The sequence below is a fragment of the Hippocampus guttulatus genome, chromosome 7 (genome assembly GCF_054856545.1).
Source record: "Hippocampus guttulatus isolate MCC_2025c chromosome 7, RoL_Hgut_1.0, whole genome shotgun sequence".
In the NCBI taxonomy this organism is placed as follows: Eukaryota; Metazoa; Chordata; class Actinopteri; order Syngnathiformes; family Syngnathidae; genus Hippocampus; species Hippocampus guttulatus.
This window is the reverse complement of record NC_141267.1, coordinates 12,580,752-12,602,967: the sequence shown is the minus strand read 5'-3', so window position 1 is coordinate 12,602,967 and position 22,216 is coordinate 12,580,752. Positions and strand designations below refer to the sequence as shown.

The 22,216-nt window shown below is 40.9% G+C and overlaps 3 protein-coding genes across 6 annotated transcripts in view; 2 read left to right on the top strand and 1 right to left on the bottom strand.

Moving 5' to 3' along the window:
* Positions 1-10,408, top strand: part of rnf220b (ring finger protein 220b) — a 28,996-nt gene extending 18,588 nt beyond the window's left edge. Inside the window, exons 3-16 of one of the 3 annotated variants that reach the window (XM_086115685.1) lie at positions 682-811; positions 1,609-1,651; positions 1,742-1,834; positions 3,147-3,189; positions 3,432-3,521; positions 5,343-5,386; positions 5,686-5,773; positions 6,466-6,562; positions 7,105-7,164; positions 7,238-7,296; positions 7,381-7,465; positions 8,757-8,865; positions 9,777-9,851; positions 9,942-10,408. In XM_086115685.1, coding sequence (XP_085971811.1) covers positions 682-811; positions 1,609-1,651; positions 1,742-1,834; positions 3,147-3,189; positions 3,432-3,521; positions 5,343-5,386; positions 5,686-5,773; positions 6,466-6,562; positions 7,105-7,164; positions 7,238-7,296; positions 7,381-7,465; positions 8,757-8,865; positions 9,777-9,851; positions 9,942-10,013 — 1,088 coding nt within the window. In that variant the 3' untranslated portion in view covers positions 10,014-10,408. Of the gene's footprint in view, positions 1-681; positions 812-1,608; positions 1,652-1,741; positions 1,835-3,146; positions 3,190-3,431; positions 3,522-5,342; positions 5,387-5,685; positions 5,774-6,465; positions 6,563-7,104; positions 7,165-7,234; positions 7,297-7,380; positions 7,466-8,756; positions 8,866-9,776; positions 9,852-9,941 lie in introns of all 3 variants that reach the window. The other 2 variants (XM_086115684.1, XM_086115686.1) reach the window with 2 other exon arrangements.
* Positions 10,409-10,806: 398 nt separating this feature from the next.
* guk1b (guanylate kinase 1b) lies at positions 10,807-19,352 on the top strand. Of its 2 annotated transcripts, XM_086116425.1 has the most exons (9): positions 10,807-10,966; positions 12,719-12,833; positions 14,294-14,335; positions 14,621-14,740; positions 15,760-15,856; positions 17,164-17,302; positions 18,323-18,407; positions 18,488-18,573; positions 18,686-19,352. In XM_086116425.1, the coding sequence occupies exons 2-9, from the start codon at positions 12,722-12,724 to the stop codon at positions 18,716-18,718; spliced, it is 714 nt and encodes a 237-aa protein (XP_085972551.1). In that variant the 5' UTR covers positions 10,807-10,966; positions 12,719-12,721; the 3' UTR covers positions 18,719-19,352. The 2 variants fall into 2 exon arrangements, with proteins under 2 accessions (XP_085972551.1, XP_085972552.1); XM_086116426.1 differs by lacking the exon at positions 14,621-14,740.
* Positions 19,353-19,861: 509 nt separating this feature from the next.
* The window catches only part of obscna (obscurin, cytoskeletal calmodulin and titin-interacting RhoGEF a), a 38,868-nt gene continuing 36,513 nt past the window's right edge, over positions 19,862-22,216 (bottom strand). Inside the window, exons 72-79 of the mRNA XM_086115729.1 lie at positions 21,994-22,161; positions 21,805-21,910; positions 21,472-21,711; positions 21,045-21,268; positions 20,941-20,955; positions 20,618-20,714; positions 20,387-20,536; positions 19,862-20,166 (exon numbers count right to left, since the gene is read on the bottom strand). Coding sequence (XP_085971855.1) covers positions 19,986-20,166; positions 20,387-20,536; positions 20,618-20,714; positions 20,941-20,955; positions 21,045-21,268; positions 21,472-21,711; positions 21,805-21,910; positions 21,994-22,161 — 1,181 coding nt within the window. The 3' untranslated portion in view covers positions 19,862-19,985. The remainder of the gene's footprint in view (positions 20,167-20,386; positions 20,537-20,617; positions 20,715-20,940; positions 20,956-21,044; positions 21,269-21,471; positions 21,712-21,804; positions 21,911-21,993; positions 22,162-22,216) is intronic.

The following is a 22,216-nucleotide window of genomic DNA, read 5'->3' as shown; positions in this document are numbered from 1 at the left end:
ACGGTGTGAAGGGGGAGGCGGGGAGACAAGGAGAACCGTCACTCTCCCAAGGACACCATTTTCTGTTTTCCACCCCCGTTTTATTTCGACGATATTTTGTCCTATGTAGTTGTGCATCAACGGGGCACGTCGTGCTATTGATGTTATAGGACGCCTCTTATCAACACATTTTCTTTGGACAAAGTGATAATCGGGTCCTTCCTCGCCACAAACCCTGCTTGTTATAATCTAGTTTAAAAACGATAACCATTGGCTTTCCCTCTTCTGTACAGAGATGGCAAATTAGGTACGTCTTGCCTACTAGCGCTCAGTGACTGATGGCTTTCAGGAGTAAATCACCTCATCTACTAGGTAAAATCTTGATATAGTGGAGCTCCTCGGGATCCCAGCTGGCTGCTTATGGCAGTAATCCATCAGTGGGGCCCAATGGGCCGAGCGGTCCTCCTGGGTAATGTTCCTATTGACAGCCTATGATGTCGACACTGACGGCAGGGAGACACTGTGCTGTGTGTGTGTGTGTGTGTGTGTGTGTGTGTGTGTGTGTGTGTGTGTGTGTGTGTGTGTGTGTGTGTGTCCTCTTTCACTCGCCTCCACTCTCTGTCTGTAGGATACTTCGGTCTCAACAAAGTGTTTCAAACATATATATCAATCCATATATATATATTTTTTAAATATCTGCAGGTGGCAAAGTGAAGGTGATCTATGATGCCGGGGCTCCAGTGTGTCCAGTGTGTCAGAGCGTTCTGCGACCAGGGGAGCTGCAAGAGCATATGGAACAGGAGTTAGCCAAACTCGGCGAGATTCAAATCAGGTGCCACAATCCCAGCAGCCTCAAAACATGTTCATATATCATTATCGAAACGTCATCATGCTATTTTATGTATCATGACATACGCAGAAAACTTCCAGCTCTATCCATTTTTCTGCTCTGTCGTCCCGATAATTAGTGCAAACAGTATTTCTAACAGTAACCCGCACACCCCTGTAGTTTCCTCAAGTGGTTTGTCCCATCGTCTCTATCACCTGTGTGCAATGTTTACAAGCTGCCTCATTGTTCTCTACATATTTCATATTTCAGGCTTCAGCCTCCTGGCCACAAATCATGCAGCCGGCAAATAATGTCCCACAAATAGATGCTCGGAGGCTAACATGCTTGCTTGTGTACACGTTGGAAAAAACACATGAGCCACACACACACACGCACACGCTGCTGCTTTGACCGTAAGAAGGATCTCTCCAATAAAGACATTACACTCCAAATCTGCTTAAAGACCACTTGGTGGACAGTAATGGTTTCAAATTGAACTTGTTCCACAGGGACACTGTATGTGTGGCTACGTGTGTGTGTGTGTGTGTATAGATAAACCATGACATGTATGTGTATCCTTGTCTGTGAGGAAGATTGAGTGAAAGATCTGAAAGGAGGTTATACACACTCTTACAATACATGCAAATTTGGAGCAGATAAAGCCGGCTGTTCAGGAGATGGTGTTTATCGAGCCATATTGTGTTTGTTTTGTTGCATGTTGGATTGGTGTGCGTTTGTATATGTTTCATATTGTTTATTTGCATGGGTGCTCATGTATTTTTTACCTTTCTTCTCACAAGCGTCACTTCGGTGCAGCATGACCACCTCATGAGGACGCCAAAGGTAAACACTTAGATGAGACCGTCATGATTTGCCTTGAATCCGTTGCTCCTGAAAGCTCTCCTTTTTAAAAAAAAAAAAAATTTTTTTTAGTCTCTTTCATTCTCTCTGCACATCAAACGTGAAGGAGCTTCTCCGACGTCACCCCCTCGACCGGCTGACGACATCCACTCTGACCGATATCAGGTAAAGTTTATCTCAACCTCAATCTGATATTAGACCGACCAATTAGGATTACATGATCTCTATAAAATAATAAACTCAACATTAGGCCGGCCAGTGAGGGCATAAGCATAAACTCTTCTAAAAAAACAGCCTCCATCCATTTTCTGTAGCACAGGTCCTCATTAAGGTTGCAAGTGTCCTCGAACTGATCCAAGCTGACTTTGGATGAAAGGCATGGTACATCGTGGACCGGTTAACAGCCAATCGCAGGGCACATAATGACAAACAACCCTCCCTTTTATGCTCACATTCACAATTTAGAGTCTTCCAATTCCATCATTTGAAATGTGGGAGCGAGAACACATCATTCGATTTTTGAATACTTAGTTTATACTTTAAGAGGGACAAAATGATGCAGTGCAGATTGACACCACGACAAAATACAAAGCACAATAATACATATAATGTTGAACAGCTCTGTCACTGTAATTTATTGCTTTTTTCCCCTCTCTCTTTTATAATAAAGTACTTAATTGGAGCTCACTACATTCAGGGGTACGTAATGTTGGGGCCAGAGTGTAGGATCAAGAGGGTTCATTGATTTTGCAGGCGTTGCCTTCAAATGTTCTGTTCATTTATGCACTAAAAAACTGCGGGTAGTTAGGGACATCATAAACATTGTTGCTGGTCTTGATGTGGTGCCAGTGACTGAGAAGTTTTATGAGCTACGAGTTGATCACTCGCTGCAGCCAACAATCACAAGTAATATGTTCACCAGTCGCTTAGCTCCTAATAGAGTAACTGTCGGGAAATAGAAGAAATCAACTGCAGATGTCACCATGAGCTCACGTTTCCTCTCCGGTCCAAATTGCTGGTTTGTGACTGTACATGTTTAATTTAGTCCAAATTAGTAACAGGGTGATTTTATTTTTGATACAAAAGTAATAAAGGGACATGATATGCATGAATATAAAATGTATATCATCGTTCAGTTGTAGCCCATATCAAATAATTGTTCTGTTCAGATTGGTGGACGTCAGGCGTGTCAAACGTTTCTGTTGTGGGCCATATTGAAAGGTTTCTCTCAGGTGATGCAATTTACCTTATGTGGAATGTGGGAGGAAGCTGGAATAAAATAAACACAGGGAGAAGGTACAAACTCCGCACAAGAAGACCTGAACAGAGATTCAAACCCCAGACCTCAGAATTGTGTGGCGTCCATGCTAACCACTACATCCGCCTTGCTGCCGAACACCTGCAACCTTTAACCAAAATGGCATTTTACTTCAATTACCACTCATGTATTATGACATGCTGTTTTTCTTTAATACAGACTTTTCTGCGTGTGCGGGCTAACAGACACACAAGACTAAACGGTATGTAGATGCATGCTCATGAAAGCAAATATTTTCTTTCATTGCTCCTGACTGGGTGTCTCAACAAAAAGCCACTTAGATGGCTAATCTCAATATACAGTAGTCTTCCCTTTTTCCCAGTCTTCCAGCGCCTTGCCCCCCCCAACCCTCCCTCCCACGCGTCACCCCTCCAACTGGCCTAGCGCCCACACGAGCAGAGGAGTTATTAACCTTTCAACTTTGACCTCTTGATATGTTAACAGTCGACGACCTCTGCTGGTGCAGGTGCTACGTCAAATCCGCCCCATTACGCCCCCACAGCGCAGGAGCCCACCTAGACTGCACCCAAGCCGGTAAGACACAACGCAGATGCAAATTGGATGCACACAATTTTTATGAAAAAAAAAAGTAGCATTTGCTCTAAATAGAAAAAAATGGGTTATGAAAGAAAAACGATTTATTTATATATTCATATATTTTTATTATCAAGTCAAGTACAACATTTTAATTATATTATAATTATAATATATAATATTATATATATATATATGATTTTTTAAAAATATAATATAACATAATAAAATTATAAGGTGCTGTATTTATTTATTTGGTTTTCTCCATCCTGGAGATTGGACTAATTTCGTACTCATTCGGAAGCAAAAGCCTTTAGCCTTTATTGGGTTTTTAACAGGACGCCATAATGAGCTTCTAAATACACGTCAGAGGAAGAAGATTGTGTTGGAGTCAATGTGTGCGAGTGAGTCGAGTGTTGATTAATCAACCTCTCACTTTCCTTCTCTCTTCTTCTTTCCTGTTTGATGAGCTCTTCCTCATCTATGACCGCCTCTTTAACCCTCATTATATTTGCTGGCATGGTGGCGCTCTGGGTCACGGCCACCAGCCCTGTCTGTGTGTGTGGGTGTGTGTGTCTGTGTGTGTGGGTGTTTGTGTGTGTGTGTGTGTGTGTGGGTGTATGCGGACCATACCACCACCGCAACCCTCCCTCACCCAACTCTCAGAGCCACTGTCATGCAGGAATTAAGGGGCCCTAAAACCTAATGTCCCTTGCTTGCAATCTGCACTCAGTGCGGTCCCAATGAGGAAGGAGGGGCTGCTGGTGTTCTGCCATGTTAACATTTATATCACTGAGGAAAGTGGAGGCCTTTGCCATGCTCTTACTGTATGCGATATTTGTCTTCAGGATCTGTGTGTTATGTAATCAAACCAACAGGTCAACACGATCGGGTTCACAAGGCAACGTCGACAATATGCAAGAAGGCCATTAAAATACGTTGTTGTTCCGCGAAAATCACACAAATACAAACTTTTGCCCTTTGAATCCAAATCATTTTGCCCATTCACTGTTTACATTTATTTCTGTGAGTCTATATTGCACATTCCTGTGAGTGGTATTTTTTTTTTTTAGTCTTTTTTTTCCCACCCTGAACACAGGTAACAGTTATATTTGAATCACGTTCAAATTCAGTGGGTTTGTGACAGCACGTGAGATGTTTAGGTGCCCTTGAAATGTCTATCTTTAATGTTGAAAAAGATTTTTTTTTCCTCGCTCATTCAATGTTCTTTCAAAAGACAATAAACATTTTATTGGAGTCAACATTCCTTTGTCAAACCGCAGGATAAATCGTGTATTTAATTTTAGATTCATACTGCATTATCGATATTTGTAAATACACTCGTTTTGTTGTTTTGTTTTGTTTTTTAACCAAAATGCTTTGAGATCCACAGAGAATTCTCCTTTGTCCGAAGAACAATTCACATTAATAGTGTCCATCCATCCATCCATTTTCCGAACCGCTTGATCCTCATTAGGGTCGCGGGGGGTGCTGGAGCCTATCCCAGCCGTCTTCGGGCAGTAGGCGGGGGACACCCTGAATCAGTTGCCATAGTGTATGAAAAAAAAAGCCACACTATTTTCAATTGTGTTTGGAATAAATACCTTTTTTCGTGTTTGCATTTTGTTAACAAATAACATCTTTTTCATGTAAAATGAAATAACGGAACCATTTAAAGGCGCACTTTCTAATGCTGCAAACGAAGCCAAGTCCGATTAACAACAAAATATTGCGAGTGAAATGAATCAAATGTGAATGTGAATCAGAATCAATGACAGCAGTCAACGTGGCTTCAACTTTGTCCCTGTCTTGTGTCCTCAGTCAGGATCAGCAAAATGAAGAGGAGGAAACCAGACGACGCTCAGGTATGGTTGAGTTGATATTTTTCTTCCCCCGTCTTGTAAAAGACAGATGAAACCATACATTGTGACATTTTTATTGTCATTGGAGAGAGACAAATATCAGCGCGTCCAGATTGACACAGGACACCGTTGGCTGCCTTTGTCCATGCGGCATCAGGATCACTGTCATGTCAGCGTGTATTCATGTGAAAACACTTCACTTGTTATGAAAACGCTGCTAGAGGCTACTGGAAGCAACAAGACAATCGTCCTAGTGTGTGGTGTGTGTAAACATGCTCTTCTTTGTGTGTGTATTTGCTTAGGAGGTTTCTGCAGACACAACACCATCGGAGGATGAGTGGAAGGAAAGGCGGAAGATACAGATGATGTCGCTAGTCGGAGGGTTCAAAGGTAGGTGTGTGTGTGTGTGCGTGTGTGTGTGTGTGTGCATGAGATGCTGTGCATTGGACGGTAATAACATGACGGAGTGGCAGTTGTTGAAAAAGCACTGAACTTTTCAATCCATATTACAGAGGACGGGCATGCCTTGAAGGTTAGCGTCCATGCAGTGAAGGGCTCTGACATGCAAACTTGTCACAAGATAGATACAGTACACTCAACGCTCCCCTGTTAAAATCACATGCTTTTCCCCCTGCAAAATTGAGACCAGAATTACATTGGAAAACCAATTCACAAATTTGGTCAAATATAACTGAGGCACGGCAGCTCTGTGCTGTGTCTGATTCGGAAAACTTGTTATGGGAGCAAAGAATGGAGATTTTTATTTTTTGTCTCTATGTGCCCTGAGATTGAATGGAAACCAGTCCAAGATATACAGTACCCCGCTCTTGCCCAGTCAGCTGGGATAGTCTTCAGCTCACCCACGACAAGTGCCGCAAAAAAAAAAAAATTGATGGATGTATAATCTATCATTTCACTTGAAAAAGAAACACAACTCGACTGCAACAAGATGGGATCTAAGTGCATATTTTGTTGAATAACTTCAGCTTGAATGACAGCGCTCAGTGTTTTATTTATTTTTTGTGGAAGATCAGAATGGGACAAAAATTTCCATCTCTATTAATGTGAACATTTGTCGTCAGGTTCACTGTTGGTGAGCAGCACATCGAAAGAAGGTCGGGACAGCGATGCAGACCTCGACGTGGATGGAGACGACACCTTGGAGTACGGCCGGGCACAGTATCCTTCTTCAAATTGTTTTGAAATGGAGGGAAAAGTGTTTTTAATAGTAAACTAATACCTGAAACCTCCCAAAGACATTTTTTCAAATTTACATTTTCTCCAAAGTGAGTCACATCGTTCTTAACTTTGCCTTTTAAACCCTTATAGGACAATATTATAATAAATAAATATAATAATTGAAATAGAAAAATAATCTAAGATTCCTGGTCCAAAAAAAAGACATGGAAAAATTGGCGATCAGTAGAGCACAGACCTCCCCCAAATGCCAAACGATTCTACTGTCAGCACCCTGTTGTACACCGTCATGGATGCAAATGTCGGAATTTAAGAGTCATGCATTATGGATTGAGAAATTCATCATTCCTCTGACTTGTGCGGACGGAATGGTTTTCCACAGAAATTGTGCGTAGATTGTCTGACTCATTTTCGGATAATCGTATCAAAGTAGAAATCTAAATACATTCCTGGCAGATTTATAAAATTGCATTCATCCGATGTTTTTGAGATTTTTTTTTCCTCACCCTTAGCTTTCATTTTAGATACACCGAGACAGATGTGATCATGTGCGCCGGAGAAAACAGCAAGGAGACAACAACAAAGTATGTTTCTTTCAATGCATAGTTGACTCTGAGCATCACGTGAGTTTCATGTGTCATTGCTGTTGTGTAGCAGTGTCGGAACATTGCCTGACTCTGGAGTCCACCAGGAAATTTCCAAATGGTCAAATGATGGTATGGTGACCCAAAAGGAATTTGAATTACAAGTCATTGATTGCTTCTTATGTTGTACTTTTATGTTGATTCACATCCATGCAGAGAGTCCGTCCACCAGCAGTGGAGATAAAGTGGATGGATGCATACCTGTCCTCCCAAAAACCTGCAGAAACAATGACATGGACATGTAAGCGCAGAATTCTTTGGATTTCAAGGCGTCGTCATGTCAAATGTACTGTGTGCTCTGACAATGATTTAGTTGGAAATACAGTACCGGTACTCCAAAAAACGTAAGCGACACACTCATGATGGATTGAAACGGAACTATGTGCACTGGACACCCAGCACACTCATGGTTCAGTACCTGTATGATTTGCATATACACACTTTTTTTGTCAATATACCGGTATTTTAAAATATCTTGTTTTTCGGGAGGGTTCCCCATGACCTCAACCCCATTTTTTTGTGAAGAATTCTTGGAGGTCTCAATTCGTTGGATTCTACTGTACTTCAAACCGTGACACCAAAGTGTTCAAGTTTCCACCTTTTTCCACCACAACAAGCAGACTTACCAATGTGTTAAAATTTTATATCACCGCATTTCCCGCACGACAAGGCGCTTCGGAGTATAAGGCGCACCTTCAATAAATGGCCTATTTTTAAACTGTTTTCATATTTAGGGTGCACCGCGTTATAAGGCGGATAGAATAGAAGCTACAATAGGGGCTGCGGTTGCATTATGTATCCACTAGATGGAGCTATGCTAAAGGGAATACAATACAATACAATACAATACAGCTTTATTTATATAAGCACACTCACAACTCCTGCAGCTGTAACAAAACACTTTTCAGAACATTTATAATACTACATCCAAGAAATCAGAAAATGAATCCATATATAAGGCGCATCGGATTATGTCAGCTTTTGAGAAAATTGGAAAGCTTTTAGGTGCACCCTATAGTGCAGAAAATACAGTATTCATCTTTTGTTATGCAAAAGTATAAAGTAATGGCCCAAAGATTTCTACTCACGACACAGCTTTTCTTTTTGTATAAAATCCCACACATCCGGTTGATGTTGACACATACATGATGGAACCCCACTGAAAAACCAGCAAAAATAAGGTGGCAAACACCAAGCACATAAAACTTTATTTCAACTCATATGCGACAACCCTTTTTTTTTTTTTTATTAAAACAAAAATAGACAGCAAATGTCTGTCAGTTTGTTGAGTATTAATGCCAAGCCCCAAATCCCCGCCACTGCCAAACACCGCATCACCATACAGCACCCCCACCATTCCTCAGCCGATGATAAATGACAGTGCACGCAGCCAATGTGATTGCTGCTAAATTTCATGCTCACCATCCTTGTTGGCCAGGAAATAATTTAATATGTCTTCCATTTATAAATGACTATACAGTGTCGAACTCACGGTCTCTTGCGTGTGTGTGTGCGTGCGTTCGTGCGTGAAGGCTCTCAGAAGACTCTGCGCTGACATCCCTGGATGCTCTTAAAGCTCGGATACGGGATTTGGAGAAACAGTTGTGTAAAGGAGACAGATTTAAATGCCTCATCTGCATGGTGAGTGTATGTCTTCATTTTGGCGCACTTGTTCAGAGGGAAGTGTCTATCGTATGCTGTGAATTGCAAGGACGTTTTCTTTAGATTTTGTAGAATATCTTCTGTCGCTGCCCAATGAAGTGTGTCAGATTTCTTTGATGTCATTTATACCCCTAACAGTAAAACATAAATACATTTTGGGAATGTACATAGTTGCATTGGGACAGCAACATTTTCATATTTTTGAAAGAATCATCAAAGTACGTAGATTGACGAGTATAAATAATAAAAATCTTTCTTCCTGACTGGGCTCAGTACTGTTAGTAATTAGAAAATTCTAAAACAGATGTTTTCATTTGTTTTGTGTATTTATATTTTACTTTCATTCCCCTGCCCCACACACACACTGTTGGACCAAAGTTGTTTTAATTGTTTAAAATGGGGCCTAAATTAAATAAAAATGTGATGTGAATTGAAATGGGAAAACATGTGGGGCTTCTAACTTACATGTTCATTATATGTATAGAAAATACAGACAGTATATTTTGAATATTTTAAAATACAATTATTAATTTTCATATTTTATTACTATGTGCACTGTGGACTGTTTAATATTCTAATAAAATATATATTTTTAAATGTATCGATTTAATTTGTTCTATTCCCTTTAATACTTATTTGCCCGGGAATTTCCCTCTTATGGGACCAATGACGGAGTGGTTCAATCTGTTTCGGTGGGCCCTCCATTTAAATCTCTGAAATGAAATTAGCCAATCTGTAGTTGGAAAATTACACTTGAATTCTCTATGAACAAGCACGTGACTGGAACAACAATCAAGTTGAATTGCAGTAGAAAGGTTACTTATGGACATCTAGTGGCGAGATTCGTCATTGCAAATGCCAAGTTTTGACCTTTGTGTTTTATCTTCTAGGATACTTATTCAAACCCGCTCACTTCCATCCAGTGCTGGCATGTTCACTGTGAAGAGTGTTGGCTCCGAACATTAGTATGTATCTTCCCTTAAAAAAAATGTTTTTTAAATCACAAACATGAAACATTTTTCATGGATTGATTATGGTGTGATTTTTTTCATTAGGGAGCAAAGAAGCTGTGCCCTCAGTGCAACACCATCACCTCGCCCGGTGACCTGCGCAGGGTCTACCTGTGACGCCAGGCCCATCACAAGGGGTGGACTTGTGAGCAGCTGGCCTGACTCCCACCCTCTCCCCAATCTCTCCTCAACTCGGACCTACTTTTTAGTCATTGCATCCATTCAAAAAAAAAGAAAAAAGAAAAATTCCAGGGAGAATAGCTCCAAGGTGACATTTAACATGAACTATTCAAAATTCCTGCAACTTGTTTGGTGGAAACACCCGAATAACACTCTTTGGGGATGATATTTATCAATTTTATAACCTGTTTTTTTCTGTTTTCTTGCAAAGCACATGTAAATATTTTTTCGTGTTTGGATTGGTGTTTGTACATGATGTTTATGAGAACAACCTGACTGTATTTACTGTACAGCATTTGTCTTAATGTTTACTCCATCTCTTCTTCTCATACCTCCTCACTTTATGTCTTTATCGTTACCATAATAAAAGTTGTGGCCAAAAGGGGCATCGGAGTTCATTATGAAAGATTCAAGCTGTGTTCAGTCAATGTGTCGACCTTAAGAAGTGGGTCGCTGCGGGATTAGCCTGGTCAAACCCAGGCATGGCTCAATTGTAGCCCATGTAATTCTGTGCTTTTTACTCGGAAAGATTACAAAGGTGACAACACATGAAGGACACTTCACATTTCGGCAAATACCTGTTCATGATATGAGATTAGTTTAATCACTTTATTTCTTCACATCAGCCTAACGGAGACAATAGAGCCACTTCCAGATATGTAAATATATGTCAACTGTCAAAAAATCTGACTACCTGTGGACCCTTACAGGTGTGGATGGGCTGGATATAAGCAAACCGGGCCAGCATGCAGACGTGTGATTGGTCCGTGGATGTTGCCTAGGGGAGGCGGCAGTAATTGAGGTTGACAGTGAGCTGATCAGCGAATCCCTCGTTGAGCATCACGCCCGACTGAGCGGTCCACTCCACATCTCTTCGAGGGTGCAGAAAGGTAAGCAAAAGCCTTCAAATGAATTTATTTGGGGAAAATATCACTCCCGAAAAATCAATGAGAAATAGGAATATGTATTTGTACAGTTTTTGAATTTGAACACCTGTCTTTAAAATACATCTATTCATAATTAACATCAGTTAATTTGGAGGTGAAATGGGGGGAAAACTTCCAGTTGCTGATTGGATGACCAGTTGAGTGTGAACAATTAAAAAAATAAAGGAATCAAGTGAGGCGTGAACAAATACAATTGTATTAGTCCAGTAAAACACTGCACACCTGTTTTATGTAACTTCATAGTCTACATTTATTTATTAAAATATGTACACATAATATAATGTGACAATAAAACCAGCGGAACATGAGCAGAATATGGGTAGAAAATGGCTGCATACATTAAAAAAAATCATTGTATTCCTTGTTTCATGAGTAAAATGCAGTACAATACAAAGAAAAACCCTCCACAACATGGAAAGGTTTGACACCTGTCATTGAGAAATTGTAATTTGTCTGTCTTAAATAGACAAATACATAGCAAGATAAATATGCATCAATAAAACCTGAGACACTCATCATTGTAATACAGTACTACCAAAAAATGTAATTGCCTAGAAAGTGAAAAATGGAACAAGAAAATCAACTTTTACAAAGGTAGCCTCAGAAAGAATAGTCAGATACTGAATAAAACAGATCAACATTAAAAGAGCTTCCAAATGAAAATGCCCCGCATCATGATATCCTTGTGTAATTGAGCATTGTAAATCAACTCTCTTTGCACTGCAGCTATAAACAGATCACCTGTCCTTGCACCTTTGCCCAGACCCAATTAATCCTGTTGACTCACTCGCCATGACTTCATTAATGAGCGCTCTTAACGTTAACCCGCAGGCCTCGGCCTGTTGCACTACTCGCCAATTAGCTGCATGTTTTCTTATTTGAATTAAACAAAGACCCGGAACAGTCCATTACAAAGATTAATTAAAAGTGAGATGATGAAAAAAGAAGAGATCGACTTTTCAACCTGTGTATGCATGCGTGTGTGTGTGTGTGTGTGTGTGTCTGTGTGCGTGCATGTAAGGTATGTGAGTGGAGGTGAGATGGATAAGAGGAGCAGCAGGGATCAAGAGATTAGCACAGATGACAACAAGACTTCCGGTTGAATAACATTTCTGTGGCAACTGGAGGACAATGAAGCCCCGCCCACTCGCTATTTCAGTCAAATGGTCAAAAAATGACTCATGATTTGTACGTAACGTGTCTTTGGTCCTCTATAAATCTCGGCGACATACTGTATAATGACAGAATGAACATTTTTTTTCGTCATTTTTCACATTTATTCGCCTCATTCTATGTACCATTTATTACATATTTATTAAGGGTGCTGTGGTATGATAAGTTTGGAATCACATTAATATTAAATAATATTAACTATTTAGTGATATAAACGCATGTTTGTTATATCTGTATGTATGTACAGTACAGTATATAGTGTGTGTGTGCGCACGTGCATGTGTGTGTGTGTGTGTGTGTGTGTATTTAATTTATAATCTATAATCATAATTTGTGGTATATTTCAAGTTTAAATTCTTAATATAGACAATTATAAACACTAATAAAGCCAATTACAAAAAAAGGTTCCTTTCTGGAAGTTCAATAGCTTGTCATATTTAATAATAATAATGATAATAATAATAATTGTCTGACATCAGCACCATCTACGGGTTGATCACTCATGATGTCCTTGTGTGTCAGACAATGTCAGGACCGAGACCTGTGGTGCTAAGTGGACCATCCGGAGCGGGCAAGAGCACGCTGATGAAGAGGCTCATGAAGGACCATGAAGGAGTGTTTGGATTTAGCGTGTCACGTAAGTGGAACAAATGCTTCTTGTCTGCTACGGACCAAGAAAAAAAAAATGCAGTCTATCTGATGGGCTTTTTAAGTCCAGATACCAATCCAAAAAGCATTTGTGAGTTACTCTAACATTTCCTAGGCAGCACAGTGTCCTTGAGGTAAGCAAGGCTGCCTCACAGTGTCATGATTCGGTTTGGGACCAACAGGTGGCACTGTAGGGCTCCCCCTGCAGCTGCACACCTGTTGGTCATTAGGTAATTAGTGCTTTAAAAGGACTCCCAGCCCAACCACTCATTGTCGGGTCATTGTTGCTGTTTGCTCTTGCTACTGTCATGTTCGTTTGTTTGCTGTTGCTTTTTGCTGCTGTCATGGTTGTTTGTTTGCTGTTGGCTTCTGTCATGTTTGTTTCAGTCATGTTTAGATCATTGTTATGTTTTAGCTTCAGTCATGTTTTGGTCATGTTTTTGTTATTGAGAGTTTTTAGTTTCTGCCATGGTTTTTGTTTGTTACTTTGGATTCGTTTTGTTTTCATGACTTTGTTTTGGATTTCGTTTTCTGTGTTTTATCAATACACTTCTTCAAGTTCACCCTGCTTCTCCCTCCTACCTGCTTTTTGGGGTCCACCACCACCTCGCAACGTGACACACAGTCTTGAGATTTGGATTCAAATCGCAGCTGTTTTCCTGTATGGTTTCTGCAAGTTCTCCCTGTGCTTGGATGCAACTTTTCACAACTCTCATACTTCATCCATCCATTTTACGATCCACTTTATCCTCACAACGGTCGCGGGGGACACCCTGAACTGGTTGCCAGCCAATCGCAGGCCGCACAGATGCACACAACCATCCGCGCTCACACTCACACCTAGGGACAATTTAGAGTGTTCCTGCCATACATGTTTTTGGAATGTGATAGGAAACCACAGTACCCAGAGAAAACCCACGCAGGCACGGGGAGAACATGCAAACTCCACAAAGGAAGGCTGGAGCCGGACTCACGACCTCTGCACTGTGAGGTCGACGCGCTAAGCACTCGACTACCGGGCCACCAACTCTAATACTGTTTGTTTGAAATATTTAGACGCAGCAATGTAGGTTTTTCAGAGTTCTTCAAATGGTTTTTCACAGTTACATCATGTTGGCTTGGCTAGCCCAGCCGCTTTTGGGCTAAAGGCATTCACACAAACATTAAGCAGGAAACAATTCCATGCTGCTTGCATGATAGTCAACAGAATGTAGTTGTTTTTGTTGTTCTTTTTTTTTAAATCATAACTGTCCCATAGACCTATGAGAAAATTGGCGTATACCAGCCATGCCTATGCAGGCTGCTGAAATGACAAAGTTGGGACTGACAGAGCCGTGCCCATGGAAAGGAACACAACACAACACAATGTAACTCTAAGTGCACCCTTAATTTTTTTTGAGCAGCATATACAGTATACATAAAATGAACACTGTACTGTTCTCGGCACAGACACAACGAGGAACCCTCGCCCCGGAGAGGAAAACGGCAAAGGTACTGCCAAGCTGGGGTTCAAACCTGTGGCGTGGTGAATGTTTTAGCGCGGGCGCTGTAGCAACCCTGGATAGATAGATTTGCACCTGATTCTGAAATATTTTAATAAATCATTGCACCCCCTCGTATGACATTTCCTATCCTGCCCTGGGGCTCCTGCATTACTTCTTACTCCCAAGTGAACTGCAAAAATAGTTATGTCCATTATGTACCGTCTCCATTCCGATAGGCTGGGATGAAGCTGCGTATGTGTGTATGTGTGCGCTTGTTGTGCTTTTTCCATAGGCCTCAACACGCTCCCCATGCTTCTGGGGGCTACTTTACTGCCCGTAGCAGACGTCTTTTCCTCAGAAGACTTAGACACGTCATTTTCGTGCCCAAATGAATCAGAAACCCCACATGAAGGTGATCGCCGGTGTGGTTCCACATGCGTACATCTTAAGGCAGGGGGACGGGGGTTACTTTCATCACCCTGGACTACTCTCTTTGAATATATTTAGGAAGTGCTGTTTGGATCTGAAAAAAAAAAAGAATAATATTTGAGGAATCACATTACGACATAAGTCCACTTTGGAGTAAAAAGCTTTTGAAAATAGCCCCCCCGTAATGCCTCCGTAGTGAGTCCAGTTGTCCTTTCCCGTTTTGTGGGGGATTGTCCACAAAAAAAACGCAGCCCTCAGTAGAGTGTAAACAACCCCCAACCAATCATTAGCATTATGCAATGTTAACCTAGGTAATTATTACATGCAATTTAAAAATTTTGTTTTTACTTTTTTTGGGAAAGGTTTAATCATTAATTCTGGGTGTCCCAAAAATTAACATGAATACAGCCAATTTTAAAGGTGGCATTTTGTGCCCCCCGCCCCCACACACACATACAGTACACAATTTAAAACAGCTCCAAGGTTTGTGACAGGCGTTTGTCAAAATACCTCAGCAGTCACCATTTTATCCATCCTGTTTCCTTTCTTGCTGATGTCGATATCCATTTGAACATGTTGGAATTTAGATCAATACATTCAACATGAAGGATGTTATAATTTTGCTTACATCAGACATGTCATTACGTAGATAATATTTTTTGAAATGATGTCAACATTTTTGGTACACCCTGAATTTAGAATGGTTTATTCTTTCATTGTTTGATAAAGCCCATAACTTAGCCTCCTCAAAATATATTTAATATATTTATTTTTTAATTGCACAATAAAATTCTGTTAATACATCTTTTATTTTCCCTCTAATGCTAATGATTGAGTATTTCATGTTAGGTTGCAGTACGTGTTTCTATCGGACAAAAAGAAACACGTGGTGTCCAAATGACCTTATAAAATCCAATGAGTCCTGTGTGGCCAGCCTATTGTATGGAACGGGTTCCACGTGTTGTCATTGCGCCAGTCACAATATGTGATCCTTTCACACAGATTACCACTTCACCAGTCGAGAGGCCATGCAGGAGGGCATCCAACGCGGTGACTTTATTGAGAATGCCGAGTTCTCTGGCAACCTGTATGGAACAAGGTAAACATCCGGAAAAAAGCGACAGGCTTGCTATAGTTCGTGTCAATGAATTATAAGATCTCGGAATGTCCGATTATTTCAGTCGTTCAGTTCAAAATGTGAAACTCAATTGTACTGAATCATTTATTTGATTACGTTAATTTTTTTTAGAATACAGTGCATTGTATCATACTATTATCAATCATATCAATACCATACTATATACATAATACAAAGTATTAAACAAATGGGAAAATACCTTTCAGAAGATCAATTCCTATCTAATGTACATTTTAAATTGAAATATGTTTTCCATGGTTCTGTCGTAGTAGAAAACTATGCAAAGTACTGTAGTGAAATGAAGAAACCTGTTCTATAATTACACTATAGTTTCTTCGAATTTTAGTACAGTGCAGAGGTTACATAAGTACTGGCACAGACATTGTTCCCTCAGAAAAAAAATAGCTAATGATACCAATTGAAGGAATAAAACCTAAAAATATCAAACTTGAGAATTTTTAAATGCCACCATTTTTTTTTTTTTTTTTAGCCTGGCCCAAGGTGACAGCTTCACCACAAATTGATATGGTCGCTGACAACATCAAACAAATCTCTTAAATAAGGCCGCGGGTGAGGACTATCTTCATTCTTTTTCTTACGTACTTGTATAAGAGCTAAAGATATCAATCAATATGATCTCATCCACATCATCACCTTTACCTCTATTTGCATGTTTTTATTTTTTAACCGACATGACATTAGCAGGATTTGAAAAAAGTAACAACCCTGCTTTGACAAAGTAAAGAGTAGAAAGTCCAGATATCTGTTTTCAAATGTATGGAACACAAGTAAAAAGTGACCAGAAAAATAAATATACAATTCAAGTACAATTAACCTGACAAAATCTTCTTACAGACTGCGACCAAATCTTTGTGACTTTGTTACTTCCAACCACTTGCACAGTGTGTTCTCTCTTGTCAGGCATCCTATGAATAGGTAACCCATTTCAACACTTTACCTCACCAGACAAGAGGTTAGTTGCCTTGTATAAGAGCGCACTCTAAAACTGGCCCGCTGGGCTCAAGAGGATCAAGAGGATATTCACCGTCTTGGTACAGACAGAGCTTTAACCCCTGATACTACAACACGAGCGTGTGTGTGTGTGAGTCACATTCAATCTCACCTCCTTATTGTGAGGTGGGCGTAAAAAGTGAGCGGCTCAGCGATCCTCTTAGCTTGTTTGCTTCATGTGGGAAGTCAACAGCTGTGTGTGTGTGTGTGCGTGCGTGTGTGCGTGTGTGCGTGTGTGTGTGTGATGTGTTTCATAGCAAAGCTGCCATCGAAGACGTGCAGGCCAAGAACCTGATCTGCATCCTGGATGTGGACATTCAAGGTGTGAGGAGGATCAAAGAGACGAACCTGAACCCCATCTACATCTCCATCCAGCCTCCATCGATGGAGATTCTGGTAAATGACCCATTTCATATGCAGTGCTAATCGAAGGCCGCAGCATTAGGGACACCCACATATTCAAATCCAGTCGCTTTTTCGACAACAGTAGCACCTATAGAAAAAGTACATCTTTTATGACTAACATTTAAATGCAATGTAGTAGGCCTACATATTACCAAAATGAAACCGTTTTTCCCCCCTAAAATGTGTCACTGCAACATGTTGCAGGTCGAACATTAGCACTGAATATAACAAATAAATCAACTGAAATAATGACTCAATTAAAATGTATTACACATAAAAGTTTTTTTTAACCCTAAATAAAAGCTTAAAAAGAACCTGTTCTTCAATATCGAAGGCAAATGTGTTGAGCTTAAGTTAAATATAACTGAATTGTTTTTCCATCAGTACGAATGGGGACCCACATGCTCGTACTAATCAGATGCATGACAAAATGCTCTTTTAAGTTTGGAAAAACTACATGCCAAGCCATGAAGAGTGAAAATACCCCAAAAATTGACACCCAGTGGAATGCATTGGGAAAATTGGGGGAATATAATAATCAACGAACAAAAAACTTTCTTAGTACCCAAAAATTCTCCCTGCCCAAAAACAGCATCACTGCGCCATAGAGAGAGCTTACACGTCAGAGAATTCTCATGAAAGAACTCTATTATTAACTGAAATACTTACTGTAGTATACTGCAGTGCAAATTAACCATCCATAATTATTTCTCAAATAACATTTAATAACTGGACAGTATATCATTTTGGAATAAGGGAGGAAGCCAGAGTACTCATAGAAAAGCCACCCAAGCAGGAAAATAATGTAAACGACAATCACAAATATTGTTGAATCCATACTGTATTAGTTTGACAGTGTCCAAAAAAACTCCAACATTATTATATTTGTTGTATCAGATGTTGTTAGATTGTGTAGGTGTAGATACCTTTTCTCTCTGCGAATCACTTGGTGGATGGCAATCCGATGTCATGATGAGGAGGGAAATAAATAAAAACACTTTCTTTCTTAAGGAAAAACGTCTAAGGGACCGACAAACTGAGTCCGAAGACAGTCTACAGAAACGCCTGGAGGCAGCTCGCATCGACATGGAGCTCAGTAAGTTTCGACAGATTTAAAAACATATTCCTTTGAAATTCCAAAAATATCAACCCATCAACGAAATTCTCTCTCTGCAGGTAAGGAGCCAGGAGTGTTTGATGTTGTCATCGTCAATGACGACTTAGAACGAGCTTACGAGGAGCTGAAGGAGATCCTTAATGATGTGAGCCAAGACCCATTTTATTCGGAAATCAAGACATCTCTCTTACCACGAATCTTCTGACTTTCAAATGTTTCCCCTTTGTTTCTAAATCTCTCTCACTCTCTCTGCACAGGAAATCCAAAAGGTTCAGGAGAGCAAATCCTAAAAGTTGCAAACTCACCAGCATCTCAGAGTGTGAAAAGGTGGTCCTTTACCGGCGATGTCTCTGAACACAGCAAATAAAAAAGCTTGTGCTGGAGAAATGTTGTCTTTTACCCTCTGTGATTCATTGCGAAAAATTTAGTTGAGCATACCCAGAACAAAAAGATTAAGAGATAGAAATTGATGTTAGACTTAATTAAACCAGTGGTTAACTCTTTCAGGGACAGAGGTTACTTCAGTGGACAGCTTACCATGTTATCGGGTTACAGGGTGCATGAAAGGATAAATATTCAAACATTACGCGGTGCTCATTTCACTTCAGGTTTTTCTTTGGTTGGACGATAATTAAATCGAAGCAAAACGTTACATGGCTCTGGGGCTCTGAGCTGTAGCAAACATTCTGCTTCATGCCAAAAGGGTGTTTCTAAATTAAGAAGCAGCTTTCAGTATGATTAAATGGTGTCCTACCCGTTTACAACAAGAAAGCTACTGTTCAATTCAAAATGTTATTTTCTACTGGATGCAATTCGATTGTACCGGTCAACCTAACAAAGTGTACCGTCACTGCAACACTCCAAATCCTCGCTTGTATATTTGTGATTGTTTACAATTAAAGTTGAATAAATAAGATGATGGCAGTTACTGTACTGGTCATTTCAATGCCATTTATTTCACCCGTCATCCGGCAACTCATCCAAGCAGATGGTTGACACAATAAATTGTATTACTGAGACATCCAACCGACAAAAAAAAAACAACAACAAAAATCTAATTTACACATGAAAACAGAAAAAGACTGAATAATGTCATATTTGAATTCAAATGTGACATGCAGAGAGAAACATTATCAAGTCCGAACTCACTCACTGAACATTATCTCTCAGATGCTTGCATTTAAACCATTTTCAACAACAACTTTTATCATGATGCTCTATAGCATAGGTGTCAAAGTCAGGTCCTGGAGGGCCGCTGTCCTGCCTGTTTTCCAAGTCTCCCTGTTGCAACACACCTGATTCAAATGATCAGATCATCAGCAAGCTCTGCGCAAGCCTGACATTGAACCTGTTCATTTGAATCAGGTGTGTTGCAACAGGGAGACTTGGAAAACATGCAGGACAGCGGCCCTCCAGGACCTGACTTTGACACCTATGCTCTGTAGTATAAGTTGAGACACAGCTTTTTAAGACGCATCGCAGTTCCCTCAGGGGCCAGCTGTTTGACACACAACTTTGTTAATGCTTGTATTCCATAGTTTTTTCTCTGGTGACTCGCTACTGAAAGAAGGGACCCTGAAGCTTGGTGCGCACTTGGTCTCGCTTCTCCTCCTTCTGCGTGAGGTACGCTTTGAGTTTATCGGTGGAGAAACACACCTTGGAGTGGTGTGATCGGTGGGGGGCGCGATGAGCACGCAGCCAAGGATTCTGGAGACACTCTGCCGCAGTGGGTCTCCCCCTTAAAAAGCATTTTGCCATAAATTTAACTGCATTAACACAATTATATCTTTTTAACATTATTTTCCTCATCATCATCCCACTTATTCTATGTTGTGTTTGTGTCTGTCACATTGGTGGCAAAAGGCTCAATATTGGACTCGTGAACTTGTGTAACAGGTTCACAGGTTTGGGGACACAAATACCCACATCACAAGTCCAAATCAGTGTGAGACGCTCACCAGGATTTGTTATTCAGGCTGCTCTTCATCAAGTTCAAGGCTCCTTCAGACAAACCAGGGTAACAGCGTCCAAACTGGATCTTCCCTTTCTTGATGTTTCTGTCTTGTTCCCAGCTCTGTTCTGCATGAAACGGGCTGTCGGCACTCAACCTGGAAGACAGCAATTACAAACATTAGGGAGGAAGAAGAAATATTCATGACAGTCATCAGACTGTTGATTTGCGTGCTTACATAATAAACAAGAGAACTCCGATTGCCCAAACATCGGTCTCAGGTCCAACACCCTGGCCGTCCAGGATTTCCGGAGCTTTAGGAAGGACAATATAATCTAACAAAACAGACAGAAACATGATATTGTTCATACAACATTGTGCACTTATTGGCACCGGCAAGTTGACTCGCTTGATCCATTGTGAGTGATTGAAACTGTTTTAATATCAGTAAGAAATAGTGAAAAACATGATGGAAAATTTTTGTTGCGCTTATGGATGTTAGGATCATCTGACGTTATTCCCATTCATCCTTCCATCCATCCTCCAGTAAAGAAAGTGTACCTTTGCTGCAGCGCTCTGTTGAAGGTCATGAAGGGTCAAAGGTTTAGTGTACTAGAGATTTACAACAGCAACAACACCAAGTCCAACCAGCGTTTTATAGTCACCTTTGCTCTCCGACAGACCCTGCAGGTGCTCAGTGTGAAGGGGCTGACCAGGCGTGAAAGACAGAGCCGAGCCAAAGTCCACAATCTTCAGGTGGTTGCCGTCGTCCACTAGCATGTTGTCAGACTTGAGGTCCAAGTGGACCACTCGCCGGCCATGAAGGTAGTCGACCGCACTCAGGATCTGACCCAGCAGCTCGGCCACACTAGCCTCTGAGTACACATCTCTGCAAAACAACACCAGGAGCTAAACAGACATGCACCGCAACATATCTCTGGAATATGGTGTTTGCAACCAGTTGTCAAAGCTTGGTCGTGTAGGAGGTCAGTGATGGAGCCAGAATTTTTTCGCTCGGATCGCCAGCCGTTTCAGTAGAGCTTTGCTGTATTAGTCTTTTGCAATGCTGTAGTAATTTCAAAAAACTCTTACCTTGCAGCTAGACTGTAGAGCAACTCTTTGCCAGGACAGAGCTCCTCCACCAGCACCAGGTAACGGGAAGTGATGTAAGCAGTATGCAGTTGTACCAGGTGGGCATGATGAAGCCTCCTCAGCAGCTGATATTCCCTCAGGACCAACTGTCTGTGCTCCGCCCGGTACGGCGTGATCTTGGCGGCAAACACTTGGCTGGTTTCAGCATCGCGACATAAGTTGACCACACTGAAACGACCCCTGAGGCAAAGATGTCAACAAATGATGAGGGGATGGAGGACAAGGGCATAGCTTTGCTGAACGCTAACTTGAAGCGATTTATAAAAGCCCAACCTGTTGATCTCTGACAGGAAATTGTAATTCCTCTGGGTTGCCTGACTTTCTGACCCAGTCACCTTTGAACCGAGGCAGTCGGTCTGGATGAGAGGAACATTTGCATCTGTGTAACAAAAAAAAAAAAAGTGACTAGATGGACAAATGAAGGCTCTTTCAAGTCCCTTTTTTCATTTATGCAGCCCTCACCTTCAAGGTGTGTTGCCATGACAATCGGGGCGGAAGCATCACTGAAAGGTCCTGCTCCTGTCTTGGTGATACAACCAACCCTGAAAACATATGAAGCTCCTCTGGGTAGATCTTTTGCTACATAGCTGCTGTCAGTCACATCCTCCGACAGGACTGTCCACTCCCCACCTGAAGAGTAATGTAGCACTCCTTTACGATGTGACACGATGACGCAATTCATTTG